Raw genomic sequence first — 24725 nt, forward strand, 5'->3', positions numbered from 1 at the left:
ATATAAAACATATAACATAACATATAGAAAGGTACAATAGTCTAGTGCAATAGTGCAATTCGTGCCATTCAGCAAGAGCACTGCTCCACTTCACCGAAAGAGAGAGGTATAACACCATGAGAGCAACGCAGGTTTACCTTCAGTTTCGTTTTAAATTAATTAGTTTTGGCTTGTTTAGCTACATGGTTGTATATGACTATGGGTCACATAAATAAAAAAGGGTCGTGCTAAAAAAAGGTTTAAAACCGGTGTATACGCTAATTTATTCAAAAACCTCTCTCTACTGAACTACCTAGCTTAATTTGCAGAGGACGAAGAGAAAGCACCCATTTGATAGCCTAAATGAGCCAGTAGTGGAGAAATAATAACTTTTAAGAAATAATCTTTTTTGAGTAACGACCCCCAACACTGTTGTCCTTGCTGGAGTGCGACATGATTTATGATATGTGCAGATGTGATGGATCGCGTACAAACCAATAGGGTGTCAGAATGGTAAATGTTTATTCTCATCCAACCACAATCAAATTCACTCTATCTGGATGTTTAGAATATTGCCAAAGGTATTCTGGTGGTGGTTTGGAAAGTGAGAAATGCAGTAAACATTAAAGACACTGTAAAGACTTCCAACTTTGTGCTTTATGCAAATGAGTTCCACAGGGGAGAGAAGGGTGGGCCACACTCTGTGTGTCCCCTCTGATGCCAGCGGCCAATCACAGCACTCGAATGGAGAAGCGCCAAATTGCAATATCCTCCTCATCGGAAAAGGATAAAGGTACCCTTTCAACAGACACTCAATGTTCTGAGTCCCGGCTTGCGAAGCTGAGATACACGGTTCTGAGTCTGCCCTTCAAACAGGGAAAGACATAACAGATATTGTTCTGGGTCTCAACTTTGTATGGAGTGAGACATTAACAGATATATTGTTCTGAGTCTGCCCGTCAAAGGGGAAAGACACAACAGATACATCGTTCTGAGTCTGTCCTGCACGGGGACAGACATTAACAGATACAACACCATTCTGAGCCTCTGGTCCATCCAGAGAGACAACAACAGATCCCATGATCTGAGTCTACAGCTTGTGAGGCAGCAACAAAGATGACTACGTTCTAAGCCTCCAACCTGTGAGGAAAGAGACATCAACAAACACTACGTTCAGAGTTTCCGTCCAGTGAGACAGTGACGACATCTGCAACAAGGTTAAGCTCAGGAGAGCAAACCTTCAAACTCGTCTGCGTGTTCCAGATTGTTAAGGACCTCCTGCACCTATGCCAGGGCCTCATCTGGTTGTTCCAGATTTTAGGACCCTTTGGTGCTTCAGGAGATCAGTATCCAGCTGAGCTTCGTGTTCAAGACTGTTGAAACAGATTCTGGCTCCTCTCCCCACTGCATTGTCACCCAGCACAACCAGTGGAAGACGTCACCGTCATCGGACTAAATATCACTTAACCAAACCTCTTTCCAGAGACCTTGGCATTGTTGTATATTATCAGTATATAATATCCTAATTCCCATTAGATGTAATATAGCTGATGTTAGTTAATGACAAATAATCTCTTGGTTATTTGTTTGGTGCATAATAAGGTTCTCCACCTTATTATTTTCAGAGAAACAGTTTATCTTTTCATAAGATAACATAACTCTTCCATAGCCACACCCAACTTAATCACTTGTATTCTATGTATCTTACGCACTTTATTCCTTTATCATTCATGGTATTCATTTAGTAGTTGTGTTAGTTATTCTTGTTTATATTTTTGTTAATAAACTTTATCAGCTGACCACTTTACATTAATTCTAAATGAATGAAAGCCCCGGTTGGGAGGGTTCTCATACTGCCGATGGTAAACGACCTTGACTGGTGCCCTGAACTAGGGAAAGGGGGGGAAGTGGTCATCTGATGTACCCATAATCACACCTTAAGAGACGTGTAATCCAAAAATCACGTCAGCTGTGACGTGAGTACCAATCCCTATTTTACTTCGTGTCCTTGGATGGACAAAGTAAAAATCACTACAATAGATACCCGAAATTTCTACTTAAGTAAGTTAACAAAGTATTTGTACTTCATTACTTGACACCTCTGCTGCCCATCAATATAACAGACTCATGCATGCTTCTGTATGTCACCGCAATTGTCTTTACTTTGATTGCGATCCTCATCCATCAAAACTTTCATAGCAAGAAGCTGGTTTGCTTTATCCAGCCTAGAAACAGTTTTCATATCATCTGGCCATACAGTGGCGGAATGTTTTGACGTTCCATTCAGACAGGAACAGCGTGATGCGGGAGGGCTCGTGCTCTTCATATACAATGACAAAATATGACAGAGAGTTTGTGTTTTAAAGTGAAACAGACACTGGAATGAATAATTGTCTCTGCCATCTCTGATATAATCAGCATGGACTTTAAGATCATCAAACTGAAACTCAATTTCACATGCTTCCATAATTTTTTTTGCGTTAAATGCATCAAGTTATTTTAACATGTTAAGGATTTTGAATTAATCGCATGCGTTAATGTTGACAGCCGTAATATACAGCTATTGAAAAAATTAAGAGACCATTCCAAGTTCAGAAATCAATGTTAAGTGGTCTCTTCATTTTTTCCATAGCTGTATATATATATATATATAATATATATATATATATATATATATATATATATATATATATATATATATATATATATATATATATATATATATATATATATATATATATATATATATGTTATATAAAGATTTTTGAGTCATCAGCACATCTCTATTGCCTTTTCTCACTGTTGTGAATCTGTCAGTTTCAAACCTACCACCTTACAACAAGATAATAACAGTGCTCTAGTTCCTCATCTGATTAAAAACCAAAACAAAACAAAAAAACCCACTAAGATAAAGAAATTAGCAAGATGACATTTGGTGTTCTGCTGTATAGATAATCTAAATGTCCACCATCTATTGCCTGTTCTGAATGCACAGCATCACCACACCAAACCAACACACACGCCCTCATTTTCCACTCCATTTCTGTGTAATTTAACAATGTTGCCTGGGTTGTAACCCCACAAATACATCTATTAATATTTCTCAGAATCCCTCTTCTCCTGCATAGCAAATACATTCCTAGTGGTGGTCTGATTGTTTGGAAATGCACATAGGCCACTGTGTTGATATACATCTTCAATTCAATTTGGGCTTTGACATTTCAGGTGCCTTTTCTTTACCCCGGGTGCTCAATACTAATATTTACCCAGGCTTGGCACTCCATAGCTCCCGATTGATTTATCTCAATTGCCTGGTGCTGTTTGAAGGAGTCAGAAGTTTCTGTTTTGCCTCTTCCCTTTTTATCCCTCAATCACAAAGACAGTTTTGTGAGGAATCAAAGAACAGGCACATCACAAGAGTAAACTTATGACACCTACAGTCACAACAGATTTCTGTTTGCTGTGGATCCGTGGATTCAGAGTTCAATTATGTCAAAACAAACAAAAAATAAAAAATACAAATAAATAAATAACTCAAAACTTATCCTCTCTCTTTTTCCCCTCTCTCTTGGCATGTCTTTTTTTATACCGCGCTGACTTTCTTATTTTCACAGTTTTAACATCAAAGAGATGTTTCACGAATTCCATAGAGCTCTTTTATCATTGTGGATCTGTTGTTTCTCTGTGGGGTATTAATTTAAGCCCAGTGGAGACTGCAAGTACAATGTTATAGGACTTAACTGTAATATATATGATTTATCTGAAAAAAAAAAAAAAAAAACAGCACATTCCATCCATCCAACCATCCAAATTCAAAAACTGATTTTTACATTTTAACAGTAATATATGTGATTTCCCTGAAAAAAAAACAAAAAAAAAAAAAACAGCACACATTCCATCCATCCCTCCCTCCAAATTCAAGAACTGATTTGGAATTTAAAAGGTATTTTCAATTCAATTCTGAATAGCTGCATTGATACATCAGATTTGAATGAAGGTAAGGAGGTAATTTTCTGTGTATAACGACATAACATTTAATCTGTGAATCATAGCGTATGGACCATTTTTAAATCTTTTCAGTTACATTCACCATTCTTTCATCCCTTGTCTATCTCCTTTTGTGTTCCAGTGGATGAAAATTAAAGGGTTAATGGCAAAAAAAAAAAAACCTGAGAACCACTGTATTAGTCCTATTAACACTGATACACAACATGCAGTTTGGCTTACATATTGCAAAGCATAAGGACTGCTGGCAGCATTTCCCAGAGATATTCTGTCTATCATTGTATGAGCATCAGTGGATCCCTTTCGTTCAGATTTTCTCTCTGGCGCCGTTGTGACTTGTGATGACACGAGGCTCAGTGTGTGATCTACCATCTTGAATGAGTTGGCTGCCAGCCGCCCACCACAGCAACAGCAGCAGCTTTTATTGACCTTCCAGCATACATCAGCAGCCCAACAGACAGTGGCCATCACTAATGCTACAGGCACAGTGGTGCGACAGTTGAATCCATTTTACACCAGACCTATATAATCTATAAATTAAATTGAAGGCCACCTCAATCTTTGGTGCTTGTGCTAATGAGGAAGAACTGTATGGGAATTAGCTTCTCCTTGTCAAGATTAAAATGGATACAGCCACAAGTGTTTAATTTAATTTAATTTTGTTTTTTGAATATTTATCTATTTTTTTTTTAGTTTCAAGGTTGACGTATTACATCAAACTTTAACCTCTGAAACTGGTGCTCACTGAAACTAAATAAAGTCACTGTAGAAGCATATGAACATGCTCTTAAAATGGATATTTATTATGTGATTTTCATTTAAGATTGTACTTTTTTGACTGTAATGTCCTGCTTTGGTTTGCCTCAATTTATTCAAATTTGCCAATTCCTGTTTAGCACATTTATATTTCCTCTACTGAAATAACACCCTTTGAAAACTGGATTTCCCATCTGTTACTTTTAATGAAAATATTATTTGGCTAAATAAATAAATAAATAAATAAAAAAATCTTAAATGGGTCTTCAGAACTTACATCTTTCTCTCTTACATCTTACATCGTTATATCTCTCTGCATGAGGTGAACCAAGACCACATGTTGAGAGTCTTCACAAGGATCCCTTAATATTTTGTTGCTCAGAATTTGTCATTCTAATCAGGAATGGCTCCTCGCTGGATATTTGATTATTTTATTTTTCTCACACTCCCTCTAAACACACACACACACACACACACACACACACACACACACACACACACACACACACACACACACACACACACACACACACGTGCGTGTCTTTCCCTCTGTGCACACGTGCTGCGTATCCAAAAACCTTATTGAACAGCTAATCTGCTAATCAGTTTTCCACAAATATGGAAATGCATTTACATACTTTACCCTAAATCAAATTTGGCATAGGTTGTCCTGGGCTCACTAAGGTCCTCTCTGTTATAGACCACTCATTAAGTCCAAGGGAATATAGGCATCAAACCATAAATATTTTGTCCTGGGCCACATGAATTTTAGCGACGGCCCTGGCTCCATGAATTCACTGGCACTCTATACTGACTAATGGTTGGATGGAGAATAAAAGTCTATGAGGAGCTCCTTCTGGAATAAATAAGCTGCCAAATATTGATTTCAAAACTGATGAAAATGATGGATGTTCTCTCAAGAGATGGATTATCTGACTGTGCCATTTTTCACAATAAACTTCCATTCATATCACTGACAACTGTGTGTTAATTTCCATTGACAACTGCTTTCCTACTTTTTCATGACACAAAACATTATTTAATTTTATTTATTTTTCGAAGTAGAGTTATGCCCTTAATTTTACAGTTTCAACAGCCTCATTTTTAATTCCAGTACAGTTACTGATCTTGAGTTTAGAAAACAGGGTACAGTTATTTATTTATTTTAAATCTACATTAAAGGTATCAAGAAATAAGTATTAAATTAACTTCAAAGAAATTAATAGAACTGCTACAAGTGTAGTTTTTAATAATGCATTTAATTTTTCTACATGAATTGCCCATGTTAAAGGGTTTGTTCACCCAAAAATGAAAATCATGTAATTTATTACTCACCATCATGTCGTTCCACACCCTTAAGACCTTTTGCATGTGTATTATAGCATAGTATTTAAATAACATTATACTACAGGGCTTGATTCTGACTGGCTGATGAATGCTCTAAGGTGTGCAGTTATATTTATTCCAGGAAACACACAGGAAAGTAGTTCCAGGCAGGTCTTGACCACATTACAGTTCATTATCAAATTATTTCAGTTATTTCAAATGACCTTACAGCCTCTGTTTTGTGTCGTGGCCACATTGTTACTTTGGGTGTGCAGTATTTTCTAATAATTCGGAGGCCCATCGTCAATTATTACTTATATATTATGGATTATTATGGATTTTTGGGGTAAATTTGAAGTTTTTTTTGGAAATTCCTCTTTCAAATGGAACTAAATAATCCAGATTACATCTTAAAGTTATATTATATATAGTAAAATTCTAAAATTTTGAAGCCAATTTTGCCCAAGCCTGTTACCAAGACATTGTTCTGACATAATATGTTTTACTAGATTTCCTTTTGTACACACTTGTATTGATGATGTGCATACAGATGTGCAACAGAGCTATACAAAAATGTGGATTTTATTTGAACAAATTATTTGCAGTTGCATACTGGACAAATCAGCAGTCTTACAAGGTATAATGACAACCAATTGTCTTGATAAATAAATAAATAAATAAATAAATAAATAAATAAATAAAATGGCAAAACATCTTGAGTTATGAAATTGTAATTATTCTTCTTATTATTATTTTATTTATACTACAACTACTACTACTACTACTACTACTAATACATTTATTTGTTTATAGAAAGGACAAAACCATGCTCTGTTTTAGTTTTTTTTTAACAAGTCTAGTTGCTCAAAACATACAAGTCATTTAAAGCAAAGGCCACTTTGTACAACAGAGATGTAACCAATTTACAGGAACTTTGTCAACATGGGGGTAAATGAAAACATGCAAACATCCTGACTGACAATGTGTTCATGTCAGTCGTGTTGTACAAATGATGAGCAAGCACACAAGTAAATGTCAAAGCAAACTGTGAGAACAGTTTCTCAGTGGGAAAATGCTGCTGCAGACTTCAATTAATGCCTTCAACACTTGAGCCTATGATTACAAAGAGGAATGTAAATACACTGCAGTATAAAGTTTGGCCTTCTGATTTAACTGTGACAGCTTATCAAGATGACTTGTCATATCCTGAGATCCTTATAGCAGTATGACTTGATATTGATATACTGGGAGCTGCATGCTTTGTCATTTTAAATAGTGAGATATCCTGTTATTATTATAATAGGCAACTACACATTTCATTGATATTCTGCTCATTTACAGCTATATGCACAAGAGACTTTCTTGTACAAGAACGAAGAATGTATGATATTTCCCAATATACACTGTCCCCAAAAAGTATTTGGACAATTAAGCCATTTTTAGAGACATTTCAGAAAGAAAGAAAGAACAAAACTAAAACAATTTAATGTGACGTATATGTCTAAATACTCTTTTTCAGCCAGTGTGGCTAACTTTGACTGAATTGATTTATTTGTTTCTTTATTCTATTATCACTGTCAAGAAGTTTATTTATTTTATTTAACCTTTATTTTACCAGGCAAATTATTAAGAACATGTTCTTATTTTCAATAAAGGCCTGGCAGGAGAACAAAAAGTCTCCTGAAAGACATACAGCCATAAATTAAGATATGCATACACCAGGAAAAAAAAAAAAATTGTAATAAAAGCACTCATTAATAATTTTTTAAATGCACAAACTGAAATATGTGTCTCTAATTTCAATAACTTCTGTAATAAATTCCAATCATTTGGGGCAGTAAATTCGAAAGCAGAACGACCATAAGTAGTTTTCTTTCTAGGAATAGTCAAGGAGATATAATTAGATGATCTAATTGCATATGTATTAGTTTGAAATTGCAGTATTTTTGAAGATAATTTGGTAGTAACCCTAGTAATGCTTTATAAATGACGATATGCCAGTGTATTTCTCGTCTTGTATGCAATGATGTCCAGTTCAGAGAAGAATATACTTCACAATGATGCATTAGTAATCAATCTAATTGCTGCATGATACAACACATCTAATTGTTCCAGAACACCTTTACGTGCATTTCTATATATCACATCACCATAATCAAACAAGGGTAAAACAGTGGATTCAACAAGATATTTCTTAGCTGATATAGTAAATACAGATCTGTTTTGATATAGAAAACTAAGTCTTGATTTAACTTTCTTCTGAAGTTGATTTATATGATAAGTGACAGTCAAAGAACTATCGTGCCAAATTCCGAGATATTTATATGAAGCTACTTCTTCAATTTTTGCCCCATCTAAGGATGTAATATCTTTATTACCTTGTTGATTTTTCCCGAACCACATTACTTTAGTTTTTGTACTATTTAGAACCAATTTTAAATCATTAAAAGCTTCTTGAATTTTATTAAAACAGTCTTGTACCCGTTTTAAAACTTCATCATATGACAATCCCACAACGTAAAGAATAGTATCATCTGCAAATAAATGGATATAGGTTTTCTGACTACAGATCACCTGAGAGATATTGTTAATGTAGATGGAAAACAGAGTTGACGCTAACACAGAGCCTTGTGGAACACCCGTGTTAATAGTTAATGGTTCAGATAATTGCTGATCAATCTTTACATATTGGGATCTATTAGATAAATAGTTAGAGAACCAAGATGGATCTGACACACTAATATTATTTAACCTAGTACAGAATGGTCAGCTGTGTCAAACGCTTTAGCAAGGTCAATAAAAATAGCTGCGCAGAATTGTTGTATTTCTAGTGCATTATAGATCATTTATAACTTTTTTATAACTGCTATAGTACAACTAAATGATGAACGAAAGCCAGATTGGACATCAGATACTATATTACATCTATTTAGAAACCCTATCAATTGCTTATTAATTAGTTTTTCCATTACTTTTGTGACACATGGTAGTACTGAAATTGGACGATATGAATTTGGATCTGCTTTATCACCACCCTTATAAACTGGAGATACAATAGCTGTTTTCCAGATTTGAGGTATTTCTGCTGTAGTTATAGACAAATTAAAAATATATGTTAAAGGTTCAGATTGATGCACTTACTTTAAAAAAGAAGGGATCTAAAGCATCGAAACCAGCAGGTTTTTTAGGGTTGAGTTTACTTAGCTCATACCAAAAAGTAGTTGCATTGTTACAGCATTTCTAACACAAAGAGAGAGAGACAGACAGAGAGAGTGAGAGAGAGAGTGAGAGAGTGAGGGGAACCTTAAACTTTCAACATGCAAATGATTTGCAGTGTGCCAGCTTGCTACACATAATAAAGCAAAGGAGGTGGCAGTGATTCAACATGACAAAAAGGTGAAATGAATAGAGCGAGACTGTCAGTCAAATGACTGGGGGAATTTAGCAGCAATCGATTTTAGCAGTGTGGGAAGACATGAGTGAAGGCTTTCTGACAGGGCTTTGGTCAAACTCATTCTAGGTATGTTGCGACACATCTTCCTGGGCTTGGTTTGGTAGAGAATTTTTATTTCTTTTTTAATATGGCTGCCTGTGTTTGTGTGTGTGTGTGCCATTATTATGGCTGTCAATCAATATAATTTTTAATTGGATTAACAAAACAATAGATGAATCAAATGAATCACAATTATTCCCATAAATCAATTTTTTATTTTTTATTTTTGCAGAAAAATGCCTCCAAATAAAGATAATTCATGCACAAATTATTTGTTAATTTGTGTATTGTTGTGCTCATATAAAAAGAAAAAAAGAGGATAATTGAAAATGACATCACTATTGCAGATGAAAGCATTCTATTCCATTCTGTTGTGCTGATTTTAACACAATTATAATTGAATAATTATTATTTATTTATTTTTTTCCTCATTAAACTAACAGCCCACAATATTAAAGTAACAGCCATCATTAAACTAACAGCCCACAAATTGTTTAAATATATATATTGATCATTATTTTGGAAGCTGGTATAAAATTGCTAATGTTTAAAGTAATAACCGTGAAAAAGATGATAGAGGTGGTTGTCTCCATTTAATAAATGTCTTGAGATATCTCAAATAACCCAGAGAAAACTAATATCCCTTTTGATTCATGGCGATAAAGCATATCTATTGTGAACAAATGACATATTCTGCCTCTTGCCATCTCTCTCAGTAATTCAGTCACACTCCATCCGTCTGCATTTTCTCTTGGTCTCATTGACCATTTATTCGAAAAACAGCAGCAGCAATATAAATGTTTTACATAATGCAGATAAAATGGTGATGAAAGGTGATGAAATACTATTTCATCAAAGCGTTTGATCATACCTAAATCAAAGTGTTTCAGTTCTTTTATAGAGCTTATGTTAAAATATTAGCCTGGTACATCAGCATTGACTACTGAATGAAGGAAGGTTAAATGACATATTATTCCAGTTTGCATAGTGTGAGATGAGTGTGATGAATGTAAAGCCACCCTGTTCACTCCATCACTGTTGCCTTTAATTGCCAAGCATGCCTCGGTCTCTTCCTTCATACACACAGTTTTTGAGGAAGATTGGGTAATTGGGTAAGCTAACTTTTGGGAGTGGAAGCAATGGCTGTCAGGTCTCCAAAAGATGCTAAAACATATCGCCCCCTTTCATTATGGAACAATGTTCCAAATCATCTCTTTTCAATAGTATATGTTTGTTTTATTTCAATTAAATCCCTTTCCGAGGCATGACGCCACACCCACTGTTCCCATCTCTGTTCACCCTGCCACAATGTGTCTTTTGTGTGTGGGCATAACTGCCTGTTCTCTGCTGTTCTCGCATCCTTCTCCATAGACTTGGTGAAACAGATGCTCTGAACTGTCACAAAATTCACTTAATACAAAGCCCACTGGATGGACTGAGGGAGAAGAAATGGGACAGGGAAGGAAGCATCCATAAAAACACAAGCATGAACTTACTGTACTGGCAGTTTCTCCCCATATATTCTCCTGGGCATTCACAGGAATAGTTCGCAACGAGATCTGTGCAGATCCCTCCATTTCTACAGGGGCTTCTCTCACATTCATTAACATCTGCAGGAAGAAAAAGGAATCATTTATATCAGGCTTAAAGGCAATTACTGGAACATCTCTCATTCAAATTCACTTGTAAAGGCCATTTATTGGGTTTGTACCGTTTGTTATTTGATATTTGTTTCTTTCCTTATACAGCTTAAAAGAAAATTCCAGCCATGTAATCAAATTATAGCGATTGAAAATGTTGACTATTGACAACAAAGCAAAAACAAGCAAGCCCTTGATGAATTAAACATGATTAAATTCAAAGCTGTGTTACATCTGAAACAGACACAAGAAACAGAAACTGAGGCAAAAAAAAAAAAAAAATTATATATATATATAAAAAAAAAAAAAAAAAAAAATATATATATATATATATATATATATATATATTTTATACATATATATATATATATATATATATATATATATATATATATATATATATATATATATATATATATATATATATATATATTTTTTTTTTTTTTTTTTTTTTTTTTAATATATATATATATATATATATTTTTATATATTTTTACTAGTGGGTGCAGGACACAATAGTTCATTTATGTAAGTGAGGATACATAAATATTATACCAAAAAATTCTTCATACAGTGGACTACCAGTAAAACACTTTGACCTGACCACGTTTTGCTTAATTGTTATCTGACATAATTAAGATTATTTTTTTTCTGACACAGTTGACATAAATATATTTTATATAAAATATATATATATATATATACACAAACCCCATTCCGAAAAAGTTGTAACACTGTACATATAAAAACAGAATGCAATGATGTGGAAGTTTCAAATTTCAATATTTTATTCAGAATACAACATAGATGACATATCTAATGTTTAAACTGAGAAAAAGTATCATTTTAAGGGAAAAATAAGTTGATTTTAAATTTCATTGCATCAACACATCTCAAAAAAGTTGGGACAAGGCCATGTTTACCACTGTGTGGCATCCCCTCTTTTTTTTATAACAGTCTGCAAATGCCTGGGGACTGAGGAGACAAGTTGTTCAAGTTTAGGAATAGGAATGTTGTCCAATTCTGATTAAGCATTTCACTGAGCAAAATTACAAAATGCGATATATATCTTTGGGAGCCCTGCAGGAACAATGTATAGAAGGGGATTTTGGGATTGGGAGATGATCCAAGACGGATTTAACTTGTTTCGCCCACATGTAAGTCCAGGTCTCACACATCTCTGACTGTCTTTTATCATAAAATTATATTCATAAAGTATACTTAAAAAGGAACAACGGCATTGGAGCAAGTTAGGATAAACAATGGTAAAAGGAATTCCAATAAGAAATTTGTACTGTTAACATCCTGCTGAAGTGACTGTTCAAGGCAAGAAAATCAATATAAATGTAAATGCCAATGTAAATAAATGTAAAAACCCCACACAAACCCCTTGCTGAACACTGAGCACTGCTTTGATGGGAATGCAGTCTTTTCTTTTAATAACACATGTTTACACTGACACATGATAAGCTACTAGACCGATACATCAGCCCACATCATGAGCCCCACAGAGTGTTTGAACAGTGAGCTGCAACCTGCTACTGAAGAGAAACTGAAATACACACAGGAAAATATGATATCAGTTTCAAGACATACTGAGCTCACCAGTGATGGGGGTCATTACTATAACATCTACCGCAGCGTGCACACAGAAGTGGGACATTGAAATTCAACCCCATCATCTCGAGGCCTCACCATAAATTAGCCTGATGAAAAGCACACCTTTGTTTTTTATTCCTCTGTGGTTAGACTAACAGGATATAGACAGCTGCTTTCTGAAAAAGAGCAGTCACAATAGCTGTGTGGTCTAGGGAAACCCTCAACTCTCTAGGACCAAACTGCAGGAGATGAGATTCATGTGAGTCTGGCCAAAGAATAAAGTTAGAGTGTGTAACTTTTTGGATTTTAAAGAGTTCAAACAAAATGACAAACAGAGAAGGTCGTAGTGCTAAACATTTGTCCAAAAGACCATATACCAAACGTCTTACATACAGTGGGTACGGAAATTATTCAGACCCCCTTAAATTTTTCACTCTTTGTTATATATCAGCCATTTGCTAAGATCATTTAAGTTCATTTTTTACCCCCATTAATGTACACACAGCACCCCATATTGACAGAAAAACACAGAATTGTTGACATTTTTGCAGATTTATTAAAAAAGAAAAACTGAAATATCACATGGTCTTAAGTATTCAGACCCTTTGCTGTGACACTCATATATTTAACTCAGGTGCTGTCCATTTCTTCTGATCATCCTTGAGATGGTTCTACACCTTCATTTGAGTTCAGCTGTGTTTTATTATACTGATTGGACTTGGTTAGGAAAGTCACACACCTGTCTATATAAAACCTTACAGCTTACAGTGCATGTCAGAGCAAATGTGAATCATGAGGTCAAAGGAAATGCCTGAAAAGCTCAAAGACAGAATTGTGGCAAGGCACAAATCTGGCCAACTCTACAAAAACAATTTCTGCTGCACTTAAGGTTCCTAAGAGCACAGTGGCCTCCATAATCCTTAAATGGAAGACGTTTAGGATGACCAGAACCCTTCAGCTGGCCGTCCGGACAAACTGAGCTATCGGGGGAGAAGAGCCTTGGTGAGAGAGGTAAAGAAGAACCCAAATATCACTGTGGCTGAGCTCCAGAGATGCAGTCGGGAGATGGGAGAAAGTTGTAGAAAGCCAACCATCACTGCAGCCCTCCATCAGGTCCCCAAATCCAGGTGTGAAAAACTTGTTGCATCTTTCCAAAAAAAAAGACTCATGGCTGTATTAGATCAAAAGGGTGCTTCTACTAAATACTGAGCAAAGGGTCTGAATGCTTAGGACCATGTGATATTTCAGTTTTTTGTTTTTTGTTTTTAATAAATCTGCAAAAATGTCAACAATTCTGTGTTTTTCTGTCAATATGGGGTGCTGTGTGTACATTTATGAGGAAAAAAATGAACTTAAATGATTTTAGCAAATGGCTGCAATATAACAAAGAGTGAAAAATTTAAGGGGGTCTGAATACTTTCTGTACCCACTGTAGATCCAAACAATTAAACAATCCAAGAATGAAAAAAAAAAAAAATGTTATATATATATATATATATATATATATCCGCACACATCCAAAATTGGGGTCAATAATTTTTTTTTTTTTTTTTTTTTTTTTTTTTAAGGAAATTAAATAAATTAATACTTTTATTCAGCAAGAAGGCATTAAACTAATCAAAAGTGACATTTAAAGACATTTATAATGTTACAAAGTATTTTGATTTCAAATAAATGCTGTTCTATTACTCAAAGAATCCTGAAATAAAATTGTACACAACTGTTTTAAACATTGATAATAATAATACATATTTCAGTAATCATCATATTAGAATGATTTCTGAAGGAGCATGTGACACAGAAGACTGGAGTAATGATGCTGAAAATTCAGCTTTACCAACACAGGAATAAATTATATTGTAAATATATATTCAAATAGAAAAGTTATTTTATATTTTGATAGAATCTCACAATATTACTTTTATTTGATTAAAAAAAAAAAAAAAAAAAAAAAAAAAAAATGTAACCTTTGTGAGCATACAAGATATATTTTAAAAACATTCAAGGATTAGTCCACTTAAAATTTTCCTGATAATTTTCTCACCCCATGTCATCCATGTCTTTCTTTCATCAGTCGAAAATAAATTAAGGTTTTTGATGAAAACATTCCAGGATTATTCTCCTTATAGTGGACTTCAATGGCCTCCAAACGGTTGAAGATCAAAATTACAGTTTCAGTGCAGCTTCAAAGGGCTTGAAATGATACCAGACAAGGAATAAGTGTCTTATCTAGCTAAATGATCGGTCATTTTCAAAATAATACAACTGTATATGCACAAAATATGACCTTGCACATATGACCTTGCACATACTTACGCTTTCTGCATTTTTCAAAACGCTACACCGTATGTCCTAAATTCAACAAAGTAACGAACGCGGCGCCAGTTTAGTTTTTTCCGTAAGTAAAATAGGGAAGACGTAGGACATACAGCATAAGCGTTTTGAAGAATGCAATATTTTGTGTTTATAAAGCATAAACAGTTGCATTTTTTTTTTTCAATTTATTTTGTACTTTTATAACACAATGCTTTTCAGTTTTGTAGCTGATTGTGACAAAAATATGAATATGAAAAAAAGATGTCCTATGCAAGAGTGCATTGTGTTTACTTAGTGCTTAATACACTATAGGAGGCTGTACTGTACCAACTAGGGGATAAAATGCTACTATGTGAAACAAACTTTGCACTACTGTCTGTTCAAAATAAAAATCTCACTATTAACTAGTTGTTTATTACCACGCATATACTAAGATATTGGCTGTTACTTGTAAAGCAGATATTAATGCCTTATTCTCCATGATCATAATCCTACCCAATACCTAAATTTAACAACTACTAACTATTAATAAGCAGTATTTATTGAAGCAAAAGTCATAGTTAATAGTTAGTTAATAGTGAGAATTGGACCCTAAACTAATCGTATTAAACCGTGATCCCAAAACCGAGGTACGTACCGAATCGTGACTTCTGTGTACCGCTACGCCCCTAATACATATATGATCTGGTGACTCTTTAGCTTTTGTGGCCTCATGGGATTATCCACTTGACACTGACAATGATTTTATACTGTCACAATTTATATGTGCATTATATTTTCCCTTGCACATATCTATAGATAATGTTTGTTTATACATAATCTCTGTCTGTGTTTTGGGTATTTATATACAGTGTGTATACTTTTATTTTTTTTTGATAAACACACACATGTTGGGTTTTCATATAAGGACTTTCCATAGATATGATTTTTATTCTGTACAAACTATATATTCTATCCCCTAACCCTACCCCTAAACACAACCCTCACCAAAAAAAAATTCTGCATTTTTACATTTTCCCCAAAACATCATTTAGTATGATTTATAAGCTGTTATTTGTTACCAGGTTTTACTATCCTTGTGAGGACAACATCGCAAGGGTTAACCGAACACACACAAATCTCAAAAGCAGAAAATGTTACAAGCAGCCATCACAGAGCTGAAGGGCTTAGCTTTGATGTTCGGAGGATAAGCTTCCATTCAACAGCAGCCTTGATTTGCTTAACTTATCTGTCCTTAATAAATCAAAGACTTAAAATCCTGCTGGTATTTTCGGACATTGAATGCATATGTACAATGAATCCATAAATCCCTATATATTTTTCTGATCTAGGTTTGGCTTGGGATTAATACATATCTTTCCAACAAAGTCAGTGCCAATGCTCATGTAACATACATGAAATTCATTTGTACTCCTATGAATTATAATTTTAGTAGTGCCAGCAAATGGTTGGCCTTCAAATCATGAAAAGTGTGTGCAGTAGTTCTGACCTGTACTTTAGATTTCACACTTGATATGCATATTTTTGTTTATGTGAAACAAACTCTGCACCACTTGTGATGGAAAACAAAATGCACAACAATTACTTCACTACTTCACACATCTTAATGACCATGCAACTTCAAATTAGAAAACTATGCTCTAAGCACTCCTCTCTCTGAAGAAGTGCTTTATTAGCATGGGTGCACAAACAAGCCCTTGTCAGACATAGTGCCATCGTCATAGCAGGAGATTGTCACAATCACGAGGATTATGTTTTAATTAATTCAAGTGAGAGAGGCTTAACGCTCTCATTAACGATCATTAACTTGACAAACAAAGACCTGAGAGCACACTGCTGACATTGACATGGGCAAATTATCATTAAGTTAATAGCTACTTCAAAATCAAAATTACGCGCTAATGTTTACTTTTATATTTCACAAATTTGCTGATTCGTTAAAGGGGTCATATCATGAGGAATCAAATTTCCCTTAGTCTTTGTAGATAAGAGTTCAGCCTACTATAAAAACATACTATTACTCAAAACTTGTTTCGCAAGAAGAAAAGAGCATTCTCGTTCTGAAATCCTTGGCTTTCTGACATCATAAACCCAAAACATGAACATATAACTACGCACATCAACACTGACTATTTGATGAGCTAATCCACTAAATGATGCGTTGTGACCCAAAAGTGGGTTCCAAGTCATTTTTGAGTGGGCTGCTGAGTGGCCCACAACAACAACATTTTTTTCTTTTTTTTTCTGATGCAATACTTTTATTTTGAAAGACATGCATGATAGCTGTTGACCGTTCTGCAAAGACTTTGGCCCCATTCTCCAGTAACAGCAGATTATCAGTGAATCCCAGCTGTCTCCGATGAAAGTGTTTAAAACTATCCATTGTAAAATTATTATTATTGTGTTGGTGGAGATCCTCAGCTCTCCATCAAGGTGTCTCTTCGCAAAATTAATCCACCTCTTCTTGATATAATCATTTTTAGTAAATTTAAATAAGGACAATGATCTGTTTTGTAAATTATCGCAACCAGGTAATACGCATTTCCATGACAAAGGCATAGCTAGCAAACTATAGGCTGTAGAAACTAATGGTACTGACAATAACTCGCGACTGATCGAGCGAACTGATGCAAATGCGCTAGTTAAAATGTTAGGGGAGGGGCCATGCTCAGTGGCTCCAGTATGTCATCGAGCCATGATTTTAGGCCTGCCCAAAAAATCCAGGAATGAAAAACTGAAAAACTGTTCAACGGTCTAACTCCACAATTCAGTACTACACAGTTCACAGTCTTTGTAATGTGTTTGAGCAATAAATTTCTAACATTTATAAAGTGTTTAGAAACAAATCTCAGAATTGTCTTTACAGGGACTTTATTTTTGAGAAATAAATTTGCTTGGTTCAAATTCCTAAAAAAAAAAAATGCGTCACAGCTTAATGACCATGGGAAAATGTGGTTCATATGGCCAAACCAATTAGTAACAGTAACACAAGGAGTAGCACTTGTGTAGCACCTTCTGCTCTGCATAGTCCTCTAAGGGATCGTAAACAAGTGAATGAATTTTAATTTTAATTTTTAATTTCTGATAATTCTAGTTTGATTTCAGAGCCTTTTGTTTTATGATCCTGTCATAAAATAACAGTTTAACCCTTAAACAGGCAAGACTGGAAAATGATCAGCAAAAAATAATTTCATGTCACTTTTTATGTCATCTGGACTTAAGTAAAACATATCCAAAGGAATTTTTGAAATATTTGATGTAGTTTGGATTTTATGAGTTGTATCTCTCAGTTCACATTGCAAGGTAAACTGGCCTCCCTGTACTGGTCATTGCATTATTGCGAATTCTGGGGGAATGAGTGAGAGGTGGGTTGTGGGTTGTGTGTGGTCGGAGGGCCAGTAGAAATCTCATTCCAGGACCGGGGCCCCTAGGGAAGACCCTTATAGGCCCTCAAGGCCTCTGGGCCCCCTCTACACAGTCCTATGTACTATATTTTGAGTTTACAAAAAAATGTTAAAGGATTAGTCCACTTTCAAATAAAATTTCCCTGATAATTTTCTTTCTTCAGTCGAAAAGGAATTAAGGTTTTTGCTGAAAACACTCCAGGATTTTTCTCCTTATTGTGGATTTCAATGGCCTCCAGACGGTTAATAAATAAATAAATAAATAAAAAAAATAAAAAAAAATACTGTTCCATTTTAAAGGCAGAGAAAAACTGGTCAAAAATGTAAATAAATAAATAGATAAATGAATAAATGAATACATTATTATTATTATTAATATTAAATAATATTGTTTTTGTGCTAATTAACAGTAGTAGTAGTAGTAGCAGCAGTATTAAAAACAATTAAACTGGAGGCAGATCACATGAATGCGATAAGACAACATAGACATCAGAAGTTATGTAAAGACAAACTTACAGGTGCCATTTTCTGTCATGAATGCATATTCACAGTAGTCTGTTTATTTACACTGATCAAGAAGAACCGAATGCTGCTTTGAATGGCCATTTGTATGAAATGCTCTCTGATATATAGCAAAGAACAAGCTATGAAAACATTTCAGTCTCACCAGTATAGTAAATGAGTGTTTTAAGAGCTTCCAGGTCTCTGTGAATGTGAATCTTCGAGCATTTAGTTCAATTCAGATCATGACATAAGTGTTCTGTGACCACACAATACACTCATTTAACTTTTCAATAGCAGAGGATCTTCAAAAAACACTCAAATTATGGTACCTTCTTTCTCCGCATGAAGTATTGAAAGCAAAAACATTCACTCAAATGAACGGTGTGGGGCTTTGGTGATGGTGCGTCGCACTGCGGTTTGCACTGCACTTTCACTGTAATTTACTACAATTAGACCTTGCACCTGCAGTAGGCATGTAAGGACAGAAGCGTCTCGGCTCCTTCTTTATTGGAAGAACTCCTGCTTTTTCTTCCATTGTGTTCATAGAACCATTGGAGATGAATTGATAGATGATCAGGTGGCATTTGGCACTTCATGTGTACATGGAGACAGATCCAACCTGGCAAGAGTGGAGGTCCTTTTGAGATGGTGTAGCCACCCTAGAGTGAGAGACAGCTTAAGGACTGAGACTTTAGATCAGTGAGGGGCAATTAAATCTGTTATGTGGGTGTGTGAGATTTTCAGGGAGAGCGAGAGTGTGTACGCTTGTCAGAGCGCATGTGGGAGAGCAAGAGAGAGAGGATTACCTCAGGGGAAGAGTAGCTAATCCACACAGTCGGGGAGACACAGACACTGAGAGGCTCAAGGTCAAGTAAACAAAACTCTGCCATACCTGACATCAAGATCCCTCAACTAGAAGCCATCAGAGTCAATGAACTCCTGCTCACTGACCAAACGCTCTCATGTGCACTGTGCTACTCTGAGACACAAGGAATACTGAGAGAAATATGATTATAAATATTATAAAACTTGCACTGCTCCAGAATTCATGTAAGACATGATCATACAGAATAATATGTTTACTGCTAGTAGTGTCAATGAGTACAAACATCATAAATTTAATCATGATGATGTAAATCCCTTAAAGGGAACCCCTGGTGTTAAGGCTTAATATAACGTAAATGATGTCTCTTACTGAAATATGTAGAAAACCCAAGAAAGATTTATGTTATTTAAAAAATCCATGACATATTTGGACAAATCTGGACAATGGGCAGCAACATATTGTTTGCGTTCTATGGTGGTGACGTCAAATGGTTGCACTCACTGCTCTACTGACACTGTCCTATTGCTATTTTTAAAGGCTCCGGTATACTTCAAACGAACTTCTTTTTCGTTCTTCGTTTCGGGGTAAAACAAAGTTCGAAATACATGACCAGCGATATACTGTAATCGAACATCTGACGCCGCCCACACTGCTGAGAGCGATGTTTAGATGAATATGTAAATGTGTGCTGTGCACTTTCTTCTCAGTAACAAAATAAACACAACAAAAATGAGAAAACAGTAAGCATTTATTATAGAAAGCATAAGAAAAGGGTCTGATCATAACAGCATGGGAATGTTAGCACTAGCTCTGCAAATTAGCACTCCAGTCACGTCACATCTTCATATAGCACTTTATTCAATGGATTGCTTAAAATCAAGCAGCTTTACAGTATCAAACATGAAAAACAGTGTTAGTGCCTCATTTTTTTACAAGCACAACTTCATTTTGTACTATAAAGCAGCTATCTAGTCTAGATCTTACCTCAACAAACTCTACCGATCAAATGATTCAGAGACGCGGTCCATGCGAGTGAAGGCGGAGCCTCAGTGAACACCTCCTGTTACGTTATCGTCACTGACCAATGGTAGTACGAAGGTGTTTTGGTGCTGGAATGAACTTTTCCTGAAAGTTCGCTTTGGCAAGCCGTTTTGAACTTCCAAAAAAGAACACAAAACGAACTTCGTTTTGGCCTGATTTTGTTCGAAATGACGTCACATCAGTTCTTTCTTCGATTTCGTTTGAAGTATACCGGGGCCTTAACGCAACACAACTCGGAATATAATATACGATGCCACATTGTGGGGCTTTTGGTTGTAATTTTCAGTCGATGAGCCACAAGAGAAACGATGTAAGTCTTTACTGCTTTACTAGCGATAGAGGAGAAAGAAATAGGAAGTTGTGCAGAATGTGGATGAATAAAACTTTCTAACCGCATCTTTGTTCTCTTCATAAGCCCTGATAACTGAGGCTTTTTATCTGTATGTTTTGGTGCAACGGTAATCTAGTAATGCATACAGGTCTTAATATCCATGGGTTCCTTTTAAAACACGATCAGCCTTTTTTAATTTGAGAGAGAGCGCAAAATTAGTGAGGATGAAAACATCGAAGCTGTGCAATGTCTCTGTGGCTATTCGAACTACTGTTGTCTGAGCACCTGAATGCATAACACACAGTTAAACATGCTGAGAAGATGCAACTATTTAATGTGATTACAGATGTCTCATGCATCACAGCACACACGCGCTTTGAGGCAGTCTGTCTCAGTTGAGATGTGTTATAGGCTTACCTTCGTCAGTCTCCACGACAGGCGCGGCATTTGGTTATAGCATACATTTATGTCCATCGGCAACTGTAAGCTCTTTCAGCTGTGGTCTTCTAAAAGCCTCAAAGGCACCAGGGCTTGTGAAGAGAACAAAAACGTGGATCTTTAGGAAGTTTTATTCATCCACATCGTTCACAGCTTCCCATTCTTTTCTCCTCTTAAAGCGGTAAAGACTTACATCGTTTTTCTTGTGGCTCATCGACCGAAAATTACAACCAAAAGCTGCACAATGTGGCATCGTATATTATATTCCGAGTTGTGTTGCATTAAAAATAGCAATAGGAAAGTGTCAGTAGAGCAGTGAATGCAACCATTTGACGTCACCGACATGGAACGCAAACAAAATGGCGCCGATCATTGTCCAAATCGTTCCAAATATGTCATGGATTTTTTAAATAATGTAAATCTTTCATGGGTTTTCTATTACATATTTTAGTAAGAGACATACTTTACATTATATTAAGCCATACAAGTCTTAACACCAGGGGTTCCCTTTAAGGAAAACTTCATAAATTTCACATGTGAACACTCATATTTACATTTGCACATGCATGAGCCTTGTAAATTTGTATTTTTTTTGTTTTGTTTTGTTTTCTTCTTTTTAACCCTCATGTTCTGTTTGTGGTTTGGAAGAGCCCACAGGCTTGAAAAACATACATAACATGTAATGAAATGTGCATGAAAAGTGCATAAGTGCAATGAATGACCATGAATAAATGCAGTTCCCTTTCATGGGAACTGTCGACGCTACAACGTTATGGGAACCTTCTGCGTGATTGCGTCGTGGAGCACTCTGGTATCTAACCAATAATGTGACGAGATGTCAGAGGAGGGTGATGTCACGGACCAGGAAACTATAAAGCATACCCAGAACAAAGAACGCTAGCTTCTGTTGTCTTCAGCAAGCACTCTGTGTTATCGTGAGTCTTATTTGGTGTTGTTTGTCTTATTACATATAAACAAGTCACGATCTCTTCGTCTGAGGACAAGAGCATCTCTCACCAATCCATGTATTTATATATAAAAAAGACACGTATTATGGCGAGAAACAGCAGTTGAATGGGGTGAAAAAACTGTGTTCCAGTGTTCCCCGTGGATTGGGTCCCGCTTCTGCTGAGGCAGGACGGAGACTCCATCCGTGAGGTTCACAAATGGATCTGACAGAGGGGGTAGAGACGGGCGCCGCCATTTCTCTGCCCTTACCTGCCAGGTTCAGTGCCGTCTCCCAGGTGGAAGCATGCTCTGCGGTTTCTTCCCCCGGGTTGAGGCACCGGTACTGACATGTCCAGCTCTGAGGAGGTGGATATTGTGATATCGATCTGAGGACTCGCCACCTCACAGTCACACACATATCGTGTTTCAAAATCACACGTTTATAACAAATCAATAGTGAACAGCAGTTTGAATCGCATTTCCCCCTGTGCTACACTACAAAGTGAGTGGGGATACACACGATTTATGTGTTGTTTGCTGGGAGTGGAGCATGCACGTCAGTTCACAGCTGACAGTGATGGTGTTCATTCATAAAAATGTCCCGAAGAGCAGCATGCACTAGCGGGAGTTTTTTAACTCCACTCCTGTTGGCTCGGATCTCGCGCTTGCCAAGGCAGTGCATGGATTGAGTTTTCATTAAAGAATATACAGCTCGGATCTCACGTTGCCGAGGCAGCGCATAGATTAAGTCTGCAAGAAAGAATATACGGCTCGGATCTTGCGTTTGCCGAGGCTGCGCATAGATCACGTGTCTGTAATTATATATATATATGTATATGTATTCATATTTGGAGGGAACTGAGTAGACGGGAGTTTCCCTTTCTCTCATTCCCTAAAATACCTTGTGAATTAGTACGAGCTATAATTCTTTTTTGTATTCTAAATGTATTCAGCCTGTTCAAAAAAAATCTGGCTGCATTTAATTTGAGGATTAAATTAAATATTGAATACATTAAATTCTGAGGAATTTAAAAGAAAATAAAGGAGACTGTTCTGCCAACCCTGCCACCTCGTGTGCTTCAGGGCGCAGTGGTTTCCAGTGTGCCTCCAATAAAGTGGAGGGTTGTAGAGCGGTTCGCCATTTCAGGGCACTAGTCTGACCGTTCATCCAAAGAAAGTGTCGCCACCCATGCTCCCCCACAGAAAGCTTGGGGACAGGGACAGGCGACATGGCTGAAGTCTTTGTGGGGTAACACAGATCTGCGGATTGTAATTATCACCAAGAAGGCTTCGAAGAGGTCCTGATGCCAATGGCGTGGGACATTGGAGGGAAGCCCCCTCCAAAAAGAGGGACGGGTATTAAAATACTTGGTACCCATCCCTCTTTGGCGCCCTCAGGGGGCCATTCAGCTAACCCTGCCACCCAGTGTGCTTCAGGGCACAGCGGTCTCCACCGACCCTCCGAGGAGGGCCGATCATCACTTGATTCGGCTGTTCCTTGCCGGTTCGCCGATTCAGGGCGCCGAGTCAAGTGCTTAAAAAACACCAGAAGCCAGTCTCGAGAGAAACTGCCAGTCTGGTCCCCTTTGTAAATTTTCTGGCAGAATGGAAACTCCTCCCAAATATTTCAAAATGGGTGCTGCAAGTACCTGTGTTGGGGGTTCCTTGTCGTCGCGTAATGCTTACGACGGATGTTTCGCTCACGGGTCTGGGGTGTGGAGGGGGGATGGGGGTGTCATGAATGGTCACTCAGCTCACGGTCTCTGGGAGGACCATCAGAGTTCCTGGCACATAAATCGGCTGGAAATGATGGTGGTATTTCTTGCAGTAAAATACTTCTTCCCAGAGCTGAGGGCCCATCACATGTTGGTCCGCACGGACAACATGTCGGTGGTCTCATATCAACCATCAGGGGTGTCTGCAGTCTAGCCAACTATGCAATTGGCCCGTCGGGTCCTCCTGTGGGCCCATGGGAAGCTCCTCTCACTGAGAGCAGCTTACATCCAAGGGCATCAAAATGTGGGAGCAGACACCCTGTAGAGGCAGGGGCCGAGGCTCGAGGAATGGAGACTCCACCCCAAGTTGGTGGAGCTCACTTTGGAAAACTTTGGTCGAGCGG

The 24725-nt window shown here is 36.6% G+C and overlaps 1 protein-coding gene across 3 annotated transcripts in view; it reads right to left on the reverse strand.

Annotated features, from left to right (window-relative positions):
• edil3a (EGF-like repeats and discoidin I-like domains 3a) overlaps window positions 1-24725 on the reverse strand; it is a 216519-nt gene that overhangs the window by 81331 nt on the left and 110463 nt on the right. For all 3 annotated transcript variants that reach the window (XM_067406341.1, XM_067406340.1, XM_067406339.1), the window contains one exon: window positions 11056-11169. In XM_067406341.1, coding sequence (XP_067262442.1) covers window positions 11056-11169 — 114 coding nt within the window. The remainder of the gene's footprint in view (window positions 1-11055; window positions 11170-24725) is intronic.

This window comes from Chanodichthys erythropterus, chromosome 13, assembly GCF_024489055.1.
Source record: "Chanodichthys erythropterus isolate Z2021 chromosome 13, ASM2448905v1, whole genome shotgun sequence".
Classification (NCBI taxonomy): domain Eukaryota; kingdom Metazoa; phylum Chordata; class Actinopteri; order Cypriniformes; family Xenocyprididae; genus Chanodichthys; species Chanodichthys erythropterus.